Source organism: Sylvia atricapilla, chromosome 3, assembly GCF_009819655.1.
Source record: "Sylvia atricapilla isolate bSylAtr1 chromosome 3, bSylAtr1.pri, whole genome shotgun sequence".
In the NCBI taxonomy this organism is placed as follows: Eukaryota; Metazoa; Chordata; class Aves; order Passeriformes; family Sylviidae; genus Sylvia; species Sylvia atricapilla.
In genome coordinates this window covers 5,170,673-5,189,518 of record NC_089142.1, presented here as the reverse complement: position 1 = coordinate 5,189,518, position 18,846 = coordinate 5,170,673, and the positions used below count along the sequence as shown (strand labels likewise).

Here is an 18,846-nt window from a genome sequence, read left to right as displayed (position 1 = left end):
TTAAGTATGATATTCATCCTCATTTCTTTCTGCATTCCTGTCTGGTTAACTCAGCATCTGTGTTTACCGTCTGGATGACCATGTTTCAGTGGAGAATGAAGTTATATGGAGGATAAAAATAAATTTATAAAAACTTTAAACAGAAATTTGTAATAGACAGTAAGCAAGTACTACCTAAGTCTTTTACTTAACACCTATTCTGATGCAGTGTCTCCCATATATATTACCTTGTTCCTTATTTCCCAAACCACTTTGGAAAGTGGAGGGAGATGTATAAGAGGTGCTACACTGAAGAGTGAGAAAAAAATGCTGATATAATTAGCTACAAGCTAAATGCATTTCAAAAGCGACAATGTCCAACAGTTCTCTTGGGAGAAAACTATGGAACAAAATGGGTCTGTGGAAAGCTACTCTATTGCCTTTTTTAATACCATCTCCTCCACAGTACTAACATGGAGTAGAGCCACAAAGTTATGAAAACTCACTGTCCCTGGAGGTGTTTAAGGAAAGCTGGATGTGGGACTCAGTGCCATGGCCTGGCTGACATGGAGCTGGTTGCTTATAGGCTGGACCTGATGATCTCAGAAGTCTTTCTCAACCTAACTGACTCTGTGACTCTGTGAATGGTCACCCCTTTTCCTCTCCGCCTAGTCATGCCCTGTGGAGATACAGAATGAACTCAGTTCCACTGTTACATCATTTGTTTGGTTATAACCCCTTTTCCCAGTCTGCATATTAAATGGAGGTTAGGAGCTATTCGGGACAAAACCCTCTTATCGTACAGCTAAGCAACACAACTACACAGAGGGGCCATGATTTTACTTGTAGCTTGGAGGGACACTTTGAATACAACAGCATTAGCTGCAACATGAAAAAATCACTGGGATGGCCAAATTACATGCCAATGTACTAGGAATAGATTTGCTTGGAAGCAAGTGTTCCCTCTACAATGGGATGGAAACAATCTGTTCTGTTGACAAATTCAAACCAAGACTGCATTGCTGTTGGTGAGGACATCTTATGCTCAGACTTGTGCATTTGTTTACATGACGTTGTCACCATAATAGTGAATACATGGTCACTCTGTCACCTCTCTGGGCAGCAGTGTCCTCCTATGGAGAGAGCCCCAGTGCTGTCACACAGATTGCTGAGATCCAGAACTCAGTCGTTTCTGAGTTCTTACATTGCATGAATTCAAGCCATGACTGAACTAAGTAGGTTTGCTTTTGAATCCCTCTACACACTACACCAGCAGAAAAAAAGCCACAATCACCAGAAATTATTTTGTCTCACAGTCTGCTTCTCAGACAATGAGATTTCATGCCTGAGCCTCTCTCCAGCCACAGTGGAAGAAATAAGAACCAGCTGGTCCTTGGGATGCAGCTACCACTCCAACAGTCCCAGATCACCTTGTCACAGCAGCACGGATCCTAGAATCATAGAATCATGGAATCATAAAATCATAGAATAGTTTGGGGTTGGGAGGGACCTTAAAGATCATCTGTTTCCAATGACCCTTCCATTATCCCAGGTCACTCCAAGCCCCATCCAAACTGGCCTTGACACTTCCACGGATGGGGCAGCTACAACTTCTCTAGGCAACCTGTAACCTGTGCCTGTGCCACAATACTGATTGAGGTAGCTGTAAGGAGCCCTGCTCTGTGGGTTGCACACTCATCTCAAAAGTAAACCTAAACCACTGGCATATGCAATGTCTGTCACCTTCGGTGGGAAACGCTTGAATCATCTCACCAGCCTCTTACAACCTCCGGGAATGCTCAGGACATGCAGTCCCCCAACTAGCACAGTTCTGTGAAATTACACATTTGCAATACATAAACCAGCAGCAAAGGATGGTGAGTGAAACTGTCTTGCTTTTTACACTGCAGTAAGGACCTGGTATTGAAACACTAGAAACAGAAACACTGCAACTCCTTAGTGGGGACCTGGTGACAAGGGAGGTCCCCAGCCTGTGAGTGGACTGTGCTCATGCTCAAATACACTAATGATGGTCACAGAAAAGAACCTAAACCTCTTTTAACCATGGCCCTGCTGAACATTTCCCTGGCTGCACAATCACATTTTGCCTCATTTCTAACAAAGGAGCGTTAGAGTGCATACATTAAGCTCTACAAAGTCATTTGAGCAACTTCGAACCCGGGACCGCCCACTCTGCCTCCCTCTGCTCCCACAGCCACTGGATAAATCCGGAGCTACCCAGCCAACCTCAGTAGAGATGTGTCACTCTGAAAGACACCAGAGAGAGCCACAGATTTTCTAACCTCGGTTTGGATGAAACCCCAAGACTCGCTCATCTCATCTCAGGGATTTAGCATTGACTTAATTAAAAACCTCCCCGTGCCAAACCACATGCAGATGCAAACCGACGCCTTCAGCGTCTGCAAACGCAGCGCCCAAAAAAGCTGCGCTGCTCCCTTCAGTCTGAGGTAGATGCATGAAGTAGGACCTGCCTGTAAATTTCCTCTTGTTCTGAAAACTCTCTCTCTCTCTCTCTCTCTCTTTGCACTGCCCCAATTTACACAGTGCAAAAAACCCCACAGTCAAACAAATATATTCTTGGGAAGGAAGAGGGGCTGGTAGAGTGGTCTTTGAAGGCAGGCCAGAGGACTATTCGAGACGGGGGGACACACAGAGTGTTTTAACTGCTGTGATAATTCTGCATAAAGAGATGTTAAGGCTCTAACTCCATTGCTGTAGCATGCCATGTGTCCCTGAATAAAATTACTGCCATGCAGGCTGTTAGCAGAGGAATGCGTAAACAGACAATGTATCCTTGCATCAGTTCCACAAAATGTTGCACAACACAAATGCCTCTCGATGTGTCATTTCCTGCTTGGCCACCAGCCCAGCTCCTGACAGGCAGTCAGAAAAAGAAAAAAAAAAAAAAAAAAAAAAAAGAAAAAAAAAAGAAAAAAAAAGACAGAAAGAAAAAAATGAAAAAAAAAATACAAAAAGAAAAAAAAGAAAAAAAAAAAAGGAAAAAAGGAAAAAATTAAAAAAGAAAGGCAAATTGATTTAAAGCTGTTCTACTCCAAAGCACATTCCACTCGCCTCAGACTTATCCCTCCACCCTCTCTGCCTTTTGAAAGAAAAGAGGGAGAACTTCCTAAAACTGTTATGGTTTAAGTCAAGGGAATCTCAAAAATCTCAATCACTTATCTGCGTTTTATAAGCCGGGTCGGCCAACAGTTAATGTGGGGGCTGAGCAGAACCCCTGGCTGCCTCTCTCTGCCTTCCGCAGCGTGCACAGACAAAAAGGCGATGTGATGTTGCTCATACCTTTCATCACGTGTGCACCTTGCAAGCTGCGGCAGCAGAGAAACGCTCGGCAGCTGAATGAAGCAGAGCAGTTTTCTTCCTGAAAACTCAAAGCTCAAAGCTCAGAGCTGCTTTTCTGTTCACACTGATAAATGAAAGCTGAGGTTGGTGACTTTGGGGCCTACCTTTGATTAGAGACAAACTAAAGTTTTTGGGAAGTCAGGCAAAATAGAAAAATATATAGACTTCTCTTCCCTCCTTCTCATGATTCCCCGTGACCGGGTTGTCCCAAGAGCAGCCACAAAAGGAGGATGTGCCTCCTATTCTAAAGGTACCATTGTGGAAGGGCAAATCATTATTTCTGTAGCTGTGATGAGGTAAGGCAAGAGCATTAAAGGGGGGTTAGGTAAAGATCTGGGTGGTTTCTTTGCTCTTTTTTATTTTCTCCTTTGACTTCCTTTACAGTAATCTCTGGCTTTCTGTCGGTCAGTTAGGACCTCATGAAAACTTCTCCGGAAAACTTCTTTCAGCCCTCCCAGCTGGAAGGCAGCTCTGCTGGCTAAGATGTGCATATGGCAGGGTTTTATCCTGGATATGAGGAGGAGAAAAATATCTGCAAGATTTCTTAATGATTCCCAAGATCTTATACAACCCCGTCCCTAGACTGCATCACTCCGAGTGCAAAGCACTGTCTCAACCCAGCACAGAAACTCTGCAACACAGTAGATGTCCTAGACAGTGATCTAGATAGACTGGAAGAATTAGATAAAATTAAATAAGTATTTTCTGAGAAAGAAAATCATCAGAAGACCTTTTCTCATATAGAAACGGGCAAGTTTTCCTAACAGAGCAACCTGACATCACTGTCTCTATTAAAATATTTTCAATAATAACAGAGAGGCAAGGCAGCAAGCTTCTACAAGCAGACGTTTAATACGACTAAATGGCACTTACATTTAAGAACCCGACTTTCTGAAGTGCTGAGCATCCAAACACCAACTGGAGTCCCTGCATGCCACGACTGTTCAGCACTCCTGAAGTCAGGCTCTAAATGTCTGTGATGTCTGCCATGGCTTTGCTGCTGCTCCTGCTGCTGCTGGGGAACCTTGCAGCTTTCGTTTGCTCGAGTCAACTTGCCAACAGAAGGTCAGAGTGCCTTGCCTATAAACAAAGCCTTACAAATTCACGATCTAAAGCATGATGTCATGTCTTAAATGATAATCTGGCAACAAAGTAAATGACATTTTGTAACGATGTGCATAATTTTATGTTTACACTCTTAGAATGAGGTTCTAATAAGTCATCGGTAGTGTGTTCCTTTAAAGGGAAGTTTTATAACTGAGATGAATCACAACTGCAAAAGATCAAAGTTAAAAAACATCAATGATGCCATGGGGTACTTTTTAATCTTGTAATGAATGATGATCATGTGCTCTTATGAAGTTGCTCCAACTGCCAACGCCAGATGTGTATATTAAGAAAACAGTTGTTTGTGATGTGACAGCTCTGGTTGAGCTGCCCAGAGAGAGGAAACTCAGGATAACATGCTTGAAATGCTGAAGTGAAATACAGGATCCTAGCAGAGAGGGGCACTATTTGCCGATACTAATGTTTTCAGATGACAACATTTACCATCAGAGGTGCTCCTTGAATTCCTTATTGCCCCCAAAACACCTAATTTTCCTTATGCAACACAGACGCCAGATACATTCCTTGAACGATTACTACCAAACTAATGTATCACACAAGTGCAAGGTCTTTAAGAAGGAAGCTTAGTGAAAACTTCAGCGAAACTCCCAGAGCTCAGTGGAGCTACTCTTCCCTAGAAATTCAAGTTTAATAATAAGTCATCCAGAGATGTACCAGAATGACTTAAAAGTGTAAGACTGCAGTATTCCACCTAACATTAAAGTACAAATGGACATTCACATTCAAATTTACTTTCTTAAACAAAAAACAAACAAAACAAAAAAAGGCGGGGTGGGGAGAAAGAAATAAAAATATGAAGAAGGACAAAATAACTCCATGTAGGCCGTACGAACCAGTTACATGAGCATTTCTGGGCTCAACTATTCAAAGACACCAGCAGATGGGTATCATATACAGAAGTCTTTTAGGTCTAAATTTAAAAATTCCAGCAGAACTAGGAGATCTTGTTAAGTTCTATGAACACAGACTAACTTTCAATCACCAAAACATGCCCATGGCAGCAGGGTCCCTTTCTGTGCTGCACAGGGTAATCCACACTACTCTCCACACCTCACTTTCAAACCTCTCTGCTCTTTCACCACGGTTGTGTTCTCTGCCAGGAGATTTCCTTTTTGCAGATGCATCAATACATGGAAACAGCCTCCAAAATGGGATGGGCTAAATGATATAGAACTTATTCCTGCTTTTACTCTATGGATGCAGCTTCCCTCAGTGTCCTCCAAGTAAGTTACATGAAGCACCAGCTGCAAGTGAAAATTAAAAATGGGAACTGACTCATGGAGAGAAGACAGAACCAAAATCCCCTGCTGTAACATTGGGACACCTCAGCTATACGCAGGGTAGCACCACAAGTCTGTACCTAATGAAATGTATCCAAAGCTATTACTATTCTTAGCTGTTCTCCAAGGTGAAACTCTACAGCCTGGACAGTTTCTTACAGGAGCATTTCATTCCCACCTCGGTGAAAGAGAAGGTGAGTCTGCAGCGTGTATTGGCACGAGAAACACTTACTGCATGAATTCTGTCTACATCTTTCTGCTTCTGTCTTTGTGGGTATTTTAATAAAAACCATGAAAGCTCCTTGAAGGTCGCATTTGTATGTGCAGATCAAGGCAGAATAATTATTTGAGATGCTTCATTATAGGGATTCTTTTAATGTGGTTATTCATCAATAAGTCTTTAATCTCTAAGTGTAATTTAAATAACGCTATACCTGGCTAATCCAATCAATTTAGAGTCATTTCTAGTTAGATTAAGCAAAGAACTCCAGAACTAGCTCATCAGTGATACCCATATGATGTGAGAATGGTTACCAGCTAAATGTGCTAGACAGAGAGACAGCCAGATAAATCCTGATGGATTAACCAGACTTGACTGTATCTAAAAATAAGTGCTGCCCATAAAACTGCTAGAACATGACAAACACAATTGTCATAAAAGTACAGCCATTGCAAAATAGATAAATCATGGCAAATAGATTCTCAGTGAGCTGCACGGCTATGAGATAAACGTGCTGGTGAAAATCTGCTGGACTGTGTTTAAAAAAAATATTTTCTGTGCACAAATAAGAACAAAGACTATGCTGTTGATATATTTCTCTTTTTTTATCTTTCATGGCCCCTGGGGTCTACGATGAGTCCATAGCTGAAAACCAACTTCAGGTCTGATGAGATTAACCAGGTGCATTAATTATCTGAGTGCAAAAAGAATTTAAGGGCAAACAAAAAGGCCTATATGATATGTTTCCTCTCTATGCTAGAACTGATCCTGAAAGATCAGGCTCCTGTTTTGTTCTAAACGTCTTCAGTTGGAAACTTACAGGAGCTCATGGAATGCAGCACGTTGCAGGATTGTATCTACTGTGTCTAAATCAGATTATATATAAATACGTGGGTTTAGTTCTCATTTACACTGGCAGATAATGTATTAAGACCTTGATGTGAATGAGAATCAGGTTTGGGATTGCCCAAATTCAGCCAAGCACTTAGTGAGTGTTATAATGCAAGTATGTGTGTGGTCCAATAGACTCCAAATTAAGCATGCGCTCACATATTTTGCTGAGCAAAAACCAGTGTTTGACAAACATATACATATTTCATTTACAGGTCTCTGTTAAACAAAATTAAGCAGGCATAAGAGCAAAAGAAGAATATAATACTCACTTCTTGGCTCCCTTGGCCCATCCACTGTAACCTTTATAGCTCTGTGGTATGTAGCGACTTGGGGGGGATTTGTCAGGACAGTTATTGTCAAGTAAAGCTCTTCCCTACAAAGGGAAAAAACAACGAGGAAATGAGTGATTACAACATGAAAACAGTCACATGCTGTTCAGTAAAGAATCAGTTTAAAATTATTCCCTGTCCGTTACCACAATCGTGAAAATTAAAAACATAACTGACCATAGGAGTTTTCCTCCCCTTCAGTTTTACTCTATGTCAAGAATAAGAGATACGTCCATGTGTTGACAATCTAAATGTTTCTTATTTAATAATGGGTCATCATACAATGACAGAACAAAAGTGATTCACTGCTGAGGACAAGCCAAATTCTTTGCTGCATTGAAAGTGGTGTAAATCCAAAGCAAGTCAGATAATTTAAAAATTTACTCCAGTTTCGCAGCTGTGTGACAGAGAGCAGAATGTGACCACATGTTATTTACTTCACACAGTTTTAATCATTTCATTTGTTTGACTTGCCTACAATAAGATGAGGAAAGAATATATTTTTCTCCTGGGAGATGTTTTAACAGGGAGTCACTGTCTCTGTCCTTCATATGCCAGGGCTAATAAAATTGATATCATTATTATGGAAACACGCCTTTTTTCCCTACACATATCCATCTACGAAGTACCAAGAAAGCCCCCAACTTTCCTGTGAGGTGAGAAATGTCTGTGTGCACGTACTTTGCTATCGGAAGTCTGCATTGTTGGGTGGTGTGTTTTTTTTTAGGTTTTTTTTTTTTTTTCTTTTCAAAGCTTGAATTCAGGCAGAGATTGCACAAGACCATGCAGAGCCTTCAGCTGAATGAAAACGTTAAAAAGAAATAAATAAAGGGAGCTGGCCTGCATCTGAGCACACATTCTCACAGGCACTGGCCCCTGTTGGGAGACTCACTGACAGTTGTAATCTGTTAGATATGCAACGGTTACTCATGTCAGATAGTCAAAACTGAAAACTGTTTCAAGACAGGAAAAGGTGGGCGTACAACAGTGACTCAATAAACAGTCAGCAATCTTGGCCTTCATGCTCATTTAAGCTGCTACTTTACCAGACACTTAAAACTCTTTCTTTTTTTTTTTTTCCTCTCCCCTCCTCCCTGGGTGTATTTGTGCATTTTTGCTGCTAGGGCTTTCCTCTCGCTGAACTCTGAAGGCATTCAATCAAGGCACAAATCTTAAATGATATGTAACAGCACAAACTTAATGTAGTTTTTTTCAGGCCTAATATAGAACAGCTATATATAAGGCATAATACAGAACAGAGCTTTGGCTGTCAAATCTAGTAATTGGTCTTTCTTTCTGGTCCAAGTCATATATCCCCCAAACCTGCCTGAGACATGCATCATTTATTATCAGGAGTGCAACTTCAAACTGTCTTGGCTATAATTTTCATGAACTAGAATGTGACATGGATTTTTTTTAAAGGAAATATAACTGTCATTTAGATTAAAATGATTTTCCAGGTGAAGCTGTGCTCCAGCTGTGCCCAGCTCTCTGGGAGATGCAGGTTAGAGGGAAGGTCAGGACCCTGGAAAATAGAATTTTAGAATGGTTTGGGTTGGAAGAGACCTTAAAAACCATCTCATTTCAACCCCCCTGCCATGGACAGGGACACCTTCCACTAGACAAGGCTCCAAGCCCCATCCAACCTGGCCTTAAACACTTTCAGAAATGGAGCATCCACAGCTCCTCTGGGCAACCCGTGCCAGTGAGTCACCACCCTCACTATTTCTTCCTAATATCCAATCTAAATCTGCCCTCTGTCAGTTTAAGCATGCAGAAATCTCAGGATGCTGAATTCTGTCCCAGTGGCATGGCCAAAGGTGGCTTTTCCCATTTTCACTGGGAAAAGGATTACTTCCTAAATCGTCACAGAAACAGAGTTAGGTGTATTTAGGATGCCCAGTCTTTGTCCAGTCCTGCTGTCCCAGAGGTGAACTGTGTGGCCTGCTAGCACAGGGTGTGTGCAGCCTTCACATGCACAGCAGCAGCCCTACAGTGCCTCCACACTGCTTGTTTAGGGCTGAGAAGAGTCCATGCCTTTTATCCCTCTCCAAAGAGGAATTCAGCCCACTGCACAAATATATATAGTTCTCCAGGCTCAGGTTTAAGGCTTCCTTTGGCACCAGCTTACCATGTCAAAAAGTTCTGACTATTAAATTGTATGCTGATGACATACACTACTGGTAACAAAGATACTAAAGGGGCTGTTCCATACACCTCTGAATGATGAATTTGGCCTTCCAAGCTATTGTTCTCTTTATATATCAAATCCCTATAAATGTCTATTATGACAAAAAAATTAACTCAACAAAATATACTATTTATAAGAACCTGCAAAATCGTTCTGTAGGAAAGTACTGCAATATTTTCTACACTAAATATATCTGAACAGAATATAGGGGCCAGAAAAAATGCACTCCTTAATAAAAAGAGCCACACTTGGACCTTGACAGTGAGCATTTCTGAAATGTCACCTCTCAGCCAGCCTGAGCTGAAGAGCAAGCAGCTAATTTGAGAGGGAAACTGGTTTTGTTCCCTAACTGCTATATTTAAAAACCAAAGTGTGGATGAGTAGCACTGACGAAGCCCCCTCACACTTCATAAACCACAGAGCCCTTCATTGTGGGGAGCTGCACGGCCCTCCCAGGGCACTCCAGAGCTTTCAAGAGATGATTTACATATTACAGGATTAAGAATGAAATAAATTTTTAAGGTCCCCTGTTCAGTGATGCTGATGCCTTCCACAGCTATTTCACAGCTATCCCTCCTCAGCTACCAAATCCTTAATGCACTTTTTATCACCTTTCTTTATTGCCCTTAGTCATTTCACTATCCACTTCAGAGGCTACAGACTAATTGTAGCTCTCTTTTATTAATTCCCCAGCCAAGCAGTCATCTGGCACTATTGCTTCAGTGTGTCTAAACTGTGCATTCTTTGTTATTCACACATGTGAGCCGAGCTGACACAGAGGAGGATGAGATGGACATATGCTGAAGGCACAAGGCAAACCCCAGAAAGGAGCTTGAAAGGAGACTCGGCAGCTTGTGTGTGCGTGTTTGCATATTTTTTCAGTTAGATGCTAAGTGATTAAAGTATCGGGACACAACAAAATTAAGGTTATGATCCTTTGCTTATTGAAGACAGGAATTCTTTTATTCTCTGTGCTGTGGATGGGGCTTGTAAAGTGAGCTACCACCTGAAAACCACATACAAACAACTGCTGCGTTCGCATCAAACCTTCGGTTACTTACTCTTATGAATTCAAAAAGGTGTTTAAGAGAAATTATGCAGACAGAAACGTGAAGCGTCTGTCAGGCAAACAAAATGAATAGGTATAAAAATCGGGTTTCTCATTGAGCCATGGGAAGCAAGTAAAAACGTGGGAGAGGAGGTGAAGTGGTAAGCTGATGATTCAGACTTCACAATCAAATTTAGAGATACAGAGATCAAAGCACGAGCTGCTTAGAAAGATGTAAATCTCAAGTCAGGAACAGGTGTGGATTAGTTTCTTGCCACCGAAAAATGATTTCTTATTAGTTTATTTTTTCCTGTTCTACTTCAGGACTTATATGTACTGATGTCTGTCTATGTAAGGAGCTTTCTCACTTCTGTTTGCAACTACTGATTTCTTTGCCTGCTATTTTAAGCAGAGTTGTAAAAATCTATCATTAATGATAACTCTTTTCTCCTTCTCTCCTTCTCTCGTCTCCTCCCCCTCTCTGTTCTAAGTCTGGAAGACAAGTCTGACCATTTCTCCATCCGCCTCTGGCAGGAGAATGCAGCATTTCAGATCCTCCACCGAGTCCCGGCTGCTTCAAAGGAAAAGCCCTACTTTCTTCCGTTAAGATCATAAGAAATATAGGGGGAGGGGGTCAGCTCTGTTTGGACATATTACACTTCATCAAAAGAAGCTTTCTTCATCTTCCATGCGTGAAAAGTCTGCAAGCAGTTAAGTCTGTCTTTTTTCTTCCTCCTTTTTTTTAAAAAACTTTTTTTTTTCTTTTTTTTTTTTTTTTTTTTTTTTTTTTTTTTTTTTTTTTAATATAAAAATTGCTATTTGGGAAACTAGCCAAAACTCAGAAAGCCAATATAGTAAAACAGTGCACACCCTTTGTTTTTCTTTGAAGTCTCTTAAATAAATATGTTGAGGGTTTGAAAAGTATACTATCACTTTTCCATAGATTCTACCCAGATTGATCAGAGAAAAAGTCTATTCCAAGTCTGCTAGATAAAAATATAAATTAAACTACTGGAACCAAATTTTAGGAGCTCTGTGTTTGTGTCTGTATCTTCTGAGGCTTTAGGCTGTCTATTTCATTTCCTATGCTTTAATAAAAAGTATATATCATAGGTTTGAAATTAAATCCTCAGATCAGAGGTAGTGCATCACATTTCAGTCCTTTTTCAGCACTACTAAAAGGCTGATACACTACTGAATTTCTGCTGTAAGGCAGCAGTAGTGATGGAGCCAGAGAACTTTCAAACCTCATCCATCAGCAGAATAACAAAGCAAATTGATTATTTATAGAAAAGAAGACAAATAAAAGAGATAGGCAACACCTTATTCACAGGGGGAATAAACTCCATATTTATGTTGTATTACTGATGGTAAAATTATTTTTTCTTGCAAGTTATTTTCTATTAATAATACTGTTTAAGTTATAAAATGATAAAGAGAATTTTTGGCTAGGTAATTAAAATAAAGAATAATTACTGTAAGTCATGCTTATGGACTCACTTTGACAAAGCACTTGTAAAAATGTGCTGACTGGTTTGGACTCTCTAGGCCTCTGTCATACGTTTAATTTTTTTTGGACAAAAACTCCAACTGCTTTCTAAAGAATATTACTGTAAATTTGCCTCATTGCTGATTTCCCAGCACAATTATTCTGCTTCTTTTGCTTTGTTTTTCCCCTTGCAGGGCTAATTTAGAAAAAAGTGAATAATTACTTCAAATACATAAAGGAAAAAAAAAAATATGTAGGTTGAATCAATGACTGATACATCACCACTCTGAAGACTCCTGCAAAAAGAACTGCAGTGCCAGCTTCCTTTGAGCTATCCTTTCAATCATTACCTGAAGTTTGAGAGCTACTGTGAGACCTTTAAGAGGAATTCTTGCAAATTTGCAATAATTACAAAAGCTTTCTATAAGTGCGGGGCAGTTTTCAGATTATAGGAAACTCAAAGAGAATGAAGAAAATGATAGCACTCTACAGTTTAAAAAAAAAAAAAAAAAAAAAAAGGCATAAAAAAAAATTTGAAAGTTACCCTGTCATTTAAAGTAAAGGTTAAACTTAGTTCATGCCCAAGCTTACTAGCAATTCACAAAAAGTCAACCAGCTTACTAAAATGAAAAGTGGGGGTGATTTTCACAGGTTATCAACAGTTTGGTTTAAAGGGCAGAGAAGCCACTAGCAAGCTTTCCACCAACAGCTGTTAAGCCTTGAAAGATTTAAGTCCCTAAAGAATACAACCTATAGAACATGTGATATGCAAAATCCCCCTAATTACAGGTCTTCTACAACAACTTCAGAAGTGGTTCTACTGCTAAAGTGAATTCTCCACCTCTCACTGCCATGGCCTGAAATACACTCCCCTGACTCTGCATAACGGGATCACAGATATTCCCTTTTCCTTACATCCTTATGCGTGGTTCAAACAGGGAAGCAGGTACTCTCTGAATCATTTTACAAAACCTCTGTCTGATAAAAAGCTGCAGAGACTCCTAACTTGCTTTGTGCAAATGCTGAAGTTTAACAATAAAATATGTGTACATCACTCAAAAAAAGAAAAAAAAAAAAAAAAAAAAAAAAAAAAAAAGACTGACAACCTGAATAACAAGGTCTAGTGGAAGGTGTCCCTGCTTATGGCAAGGGTCAGAATGAGATGAGCTTTAAGGTCCCTTACAAACCAATCTTTTCTGTGACTCAATGAGCAATGGGTTTATGGGTTAATCAATATTTCATTGCAAGGTAAGTTTGACATCTAGGCATTGTTTTTTCACATCATTACAAACACGTAGAAGGCAGCGGCCTACCTCTTCCACTTCTGCCCACAAATCGTAAGTCATTAAATCTGGCCACCTGGTTCTTCATCACGGCAGAAGCATTCCGCAGCTCTGCAGAGTAGTTCTCATCGTTTCCAGCCATGACGGTCACCACCGTCCCATCAGGCACTTCTCCTAAGGCCACCACCTGTGTGAAAACGGGGAGACAATCACGACTGGTGAAGCCACACTTTGGAGGTGTGTGCTCCCCTCCCTGCTCTGCAGGCTGCCACGCTCGTGAAGAAGCTCTGCGGTGAGGAGTCTGGTACTCGCTGTGCACAGAACAAAGTGCCACATCAAACACAGAAACATCGTGTGTTGTCTCCATTTCCCAGAGCTTCTTCATTGTTGCATTTCTTCAGAAACGCTCAATCTCCTTATGTTGAGTGCATGCTTTAATGCTTTCTGAAGGACAACTTTGTTCTTAGCAAGCAGGGAGCAGCGAGAGGACACGAGGCAAGGCTTGTATCTGTAAATTATGCACAGGAAAGCATTTAAAATGGAAAGCTAGAAATTAGTATTAGCGGCCTTATCACCCAGATTAATTTTTCTTCTGGTTTTATCCATCACCCTGACCCCTGAGCTCCTTCAAGCCAGAGAGATCCATGCATTCACCCATCCCAGGAGTGGCACTCGGGGCACCAGCAGGCAAAGTTCTACGCCCAACACACATTACAATGGAGCACTTTATGGCTGGAATTCAAACTCCTCATGTGCAATATAAAACAAAGCTGTATTTCCTTGCAGGCATGTAAATTTTCATAGTGCTTGCAAGAGTCGCATGTGGTTAGTGCTGATACCTCCCTCAAATTCCAGGATGGGTGAACAGAAGATATCAAAGTATTTCATTTCTCCTTACGTTTCAGCTATCTGATAGTCTCCCTTTCATGCTTCAGTGGTTGTGCAGTGCTCCAACATCTGATTAAATAAATGTCATGGAGCAGACAGCTTCTAATTTGAAAACACCAGGAATACCTACAGTGTTAGTGCTCGGTGGCTTCTTAAAGCAAAAATAAAGTTAAACAGGAATGCTAAGTTACTAGGAAGAAAATATACACACAGGGTAAAAATGTCTACAAAAGTATTAATAAAATAACATCCTTTTCCCCAGTTGGCTAATTCGGATGCTGAAAATAAATTTATAACAAGAAGAGATTCAGGAATATTGCATGACTGAGACAGAACTTGAAAAATTATCTTAAGCTACAAAGTCTCTCTCCTTGCAGTTACTACCAATTTACACGGTCAGATATGAGTTTTTATATTATTCAGAGTAATTTACTCTGCCTCCTGAAATATATATACATTTTGTCATCTGGCCTTCCTGAAATGTCTTATCCATAAATGATCCTGGCTGAAACTAATAATTGCAGGTTACAGTGATATTAATCGTAATATTAATACGGTGATATTAATTCAGTGGAAAGAATGAGGAGCTCTGGATATATAGGGAGACCATTATGTGGTCCAGTAAAGTGTACAATGTTTTTTCTAAAACAATAAAGAGGAATTACAGTCATATAGAAATTGGCCATATACTAGTGAAAACTATAGCTAATTTTATTTCAAAGAAATGTTGAAGAGAAAGAAGCAAGTGAAGCCCAAATGCTGCTGGAAAAGAATTTATCTGCTTTTCTTTTTTTGTATAAAACACCAGGTAATACCACCCAAACCTAAAAGCTAAGTTTTGCCACAAACTACTACTGTGAGGTCTTCACGTATCTAACAAAAATTTTACTTTAAAGTCATATGAAAGTCCCTGAACATAAAAACAGAAGAACCAGAATTGTGGTTAAGATCTGAGGTCCCAATAACTTTCTGCCTTGGGTCTGCAACCAGGTCTGACGGCTTCAAAGCCAGGTGTAAGGAATAATAAATAATAATCAAATAACAAATAATAATAATTTGGTGAACAGATTACAGAGCTGACTCTAACCATTAACAAATAGATATTGGCCTAAACTGTGAAGCATGGGGCTTGAGACTAATAAACCACTCCCTTCCCAGTCTGGAACAGACCATGTTATCTCTGGACAGTCTTGTCGTGCCCATCAGCATCCCAGGGAGTTGCACCCTACGCCTTTGATACCTCATGAAACAACAACAAAAAAATCACACTAACTCCAGAAATGCAAAGCACCTGAGAGCACAGCAGGAAGCACAAGGCTGCCAGGGCCCTGGCAAGAAGGAGTGAGGTGCCTGAAGCCTCAGCTCACCTCTTTCTCCCCAGGTACCCGCAGAGCATCAGGCAGTGCCACCACAGCCCCGTCTCAGTCCCAAACCCAGGTACAGCTTATAACACCTGGCAGGAGGCAGCAAAATCCCTTAAAAGGCTCCCCTCAGTCTTCTGTTGCTTCTCAGACCTTTCCTTCCTGCCCTTTCCACTCGATGTCAGTTCAATTTGTCAGCTTAGCCATCAGGCCAGAGCTGCACGTGCCACTGCCGTCGCTAAGAAATCGCAACTAATCAAGAGCTGCATCGTTACTGAGAATCTTTGGATGCAGCATCACTGTTCATCTCCTTCAGAGAGGACCAAAGGACAAGACAAACTGAAATCAGAGATGAAAATAAAAACTTTGGCTCATAAAATAAAGCCCTATTACATGGGAAGCTCCCCTGCCATGCAGCAGGAGTAAAAGGCTTATTCTTCTCTTACTTCGATACTTTCTTGCCACAAAACAGCCGGAGAATATTGCACAGATACATAGAAGTGCTGGGTAGAGAAAAAAAGCTTTGCAAAACAAGTTTGAAACCTAGAAAAGTAGCCGTCATTTTGAGAATTTTCAAAAGTAATTGTACATACTGAAAGACTTGGCATAAACCTGACATAAACCCTGATTTGGCAATTTTCTGCCATGTATCAAACAAAATTAATTACATATTCTTAGAAAGAAGATTACATATTACATATTCTTAGAAAGAAGAAAGTAAATGCACTGTGAAATGAGTAAGGACTGTGTTAAAAATTAAAGATTCGAAGTAGCCACAGTGCACATTCTTTACCTATCCTTTAATACTCAGTATCTCTAATATTTCAAAATCTTTATTTTCCCTATTAAGCTCCCTACATATTACGATGATTAAAAGTAGATTTTGCTCTTTTTTTTTTCTTTTTTTTTTTTTTTCCAACTAGAGCTAAAAAAGGTACATGAATCCCCAAAATAAAACCAAACCAATTCCTGTGAGTTGAAAATAACTATGTGTTTTTTGCATAAAACAATTCTGGTGAGGCAACCTGTTTGCCCAGTTTCAGTCCAGTGGGATTTGAACTGGCCAAAGTATGTAGCCTGAAGACGGAAGTTATAAGCACAAAGCAAAACTCCTATACAACAGCAGGTACTCAAACTTTCTGCAGAATAAAATGCTTGTCTTGAAAAAAAAAAAAAAAAAAAGGCCAACATTAGTGTACATGCTAACTAGTTCCTCTCAAACATTGATATCTGCCACTTCAAAAGCTTTATTGCGAAACACTGAATTGAAACAGCCTCTGAATGTAAAATCTTCTGTATTGAGAATGCTTTTCCCAGACATTGCCAAAAGAGCATCTGATACTATTAAAAATATTTCAGTGTCCTGTAACTTAAAACAGAATAACTGATTCGTGCTACTTTTTGTTTCAAATCTACATCTGGGCTGACAATTTATACAGCAGGTTTCAGCTTGAAGCTATTTAAAACAGCTGAGTTATAAACTCTGAAAATTGGGGTTTGGAGGGAAATGCTGACAGACCCTGAACTACTGTGGTGCTACTGGGGAAATGTTTTAGGCTCCACATCCCATTTTTCCCCCTGCCTTTAGGTCCACTAAGACTCTCTGCTGCTATTAGCATCATACAGAAGTCACTTCTAACCTCTAACGTGGCAATCTGGGTCATTATGACTTGCAGTAAAACTCACACAGAGGGGCCAAATTCTGATGACTCAACTCAAATAAAGTATTGTTGGCTACAGAGATTAAAAAGTGAATATGATGTGGACCTGGGTGCACAATATCCATTTATTTTATTCTGAATATTAATAGCTAGAGCTGTATTAAAAACCACTCATCTAATACTCTTCCCCACAAAGCCAGTCTGCATTAACAATCTTCTTAGCACCCGACGGGGACTCCCTCCCCAGTGTGTGCAAGTATTAATACTTAAAATTCAAACCTAATGCTAAGCCAACACTATTTCAAAAAATTATAATCAAACCCAGCACTGTTTATAACATACTTCCTCTCCTGCATATGATTTATATCTGTTTTTTTAAATTAAAACAGTGCTATATCCAGCGTACGTTTTTGCTCAAGATCGCTGTGAGAGAATTATGGCACACTTAACACACCACTCAAAACATTATCATCAGCATATTATTTATTGCCAATAAAACTTCACAAAGTGTGTTGTCTGTGAGCTATTTCATTTTCAAGTTATTGTTCAGTTGAGATTTCTATAGCTCAAATCTGTCTCTTTTTTCACTTTCAGAGCTGATTCCCATTCTGTTGTAACACGATCAAGTGTTTCAGTGTATGATACATGCAGCTCCTTTGGTCTAAAACTACTGGGCAGCTGCATGCAAGTTGCATTTGAAAAATGAAATTGATTTTTTTTTCAAATGGTCAAAAGTATTTCAAACGAGTTTTAAATTAATTTACAGGTAAAGAAGGGCATACATAATTTTGGCATGTTTTAAAAAGTGCACATTGCATATGAAAACACAGCTGCACCCACGGCAGTTGAGTGCAATGGGCAATGTGTGCCTCTGATGCATCTTAAAATCGGACAGATCTGCACCTCCACGTCAGCAATCACACAGAGGATCCACATATAAGACACATAAATACGTATATATGAACACAAAAAGATTGAGGAACAGCCTAATCCTTTGTCTACCTTTTTATCACATGTAAGCATTCTTATTGTAATAATATTCTAAATACTTTAATACTTAGTTTAGATCTTTCCCTTATTCTAATGAGATGCGACCGCATCCTTTGAATTGCTGTGAGGTAAGAGAAGGCTCAGACACCTCAAATGAGAACAGCAACGTGAGCACGATAATGCAACAGCTCCTGCGTCCCTGCTTTAAACTATAACACCAACTTAATCTAGCACTCAATTAAATTATAATCACAATTCTCTGAAAGCTCCTCCTCCATACCCCGCAGCCCCTCTCAATCAGAATCACTGTGATCCACATGTAGAGAGCCTCTGAGTGCTACACCAAACCATGAAGTCAAAAGACACCTCATTCTCCTGCCATTTCTGCTCAGTCCCACCATCGTGTCCTGCACAAGCAGGCCTTGTGCACAGGGTTCCTCCCGCAATTCCAGCCTCTCCAAGCTGCTCCCACACACACGAGCACTTCAGACAAGCCTCACCCGCACACCCGTAACATCCTCAAAGCAAACCTCCCTCGTTATCACCACTCACTTTACCAGGGGCTCATTTAACCACTGTTACTATTTCTTCCCGGACAAACGGCCATGATAACACGGCTGGCAGTGGGGAAACACAAGAAAAAGGCGATGTTCTGGAACGCGCTGGGTGAGACTGTTTGAAAACTTTTCTGTCTTTTCAGGATTTCCAGGTGTGTTATTTTCCA

The 18,846-nt window shown here is 40.2% G+C and overlaps 1 protein-coding gene across 2 annotated transcripts in view; it reads right to left on the bottom strand.

Moving 5' to 3' along the window:
* The window catches only part of RUNX2 (RUNX family transcription factor 2), a 94,162-nt gene that overhangs the window by 73,322 nt on the left and 1,994 nt on the right, over positions 1-18,846 (bottom strand). For both annotated transcript variants that reach the window (XM_066314692.1, XM_066314693.1), the window contains exons 2-4: positions 13,253-13,409; positions 9,649-9,656; positions 7,152-7,248 (exon numbers count right to left, since the gene is read on the bottom strand). In XM_066314692.1, coding sequence (XP_066170789.1) covers positions 7,152-7,248; positions 9,649-9,656; positions 13,253-13,409 — 262 coding nt within the window. The remainder of the gene's footprint in view (positions 1-7,151; positions 7,249-9,648; positions 9,657-13,252; positions 13,410-18,846) is intronic.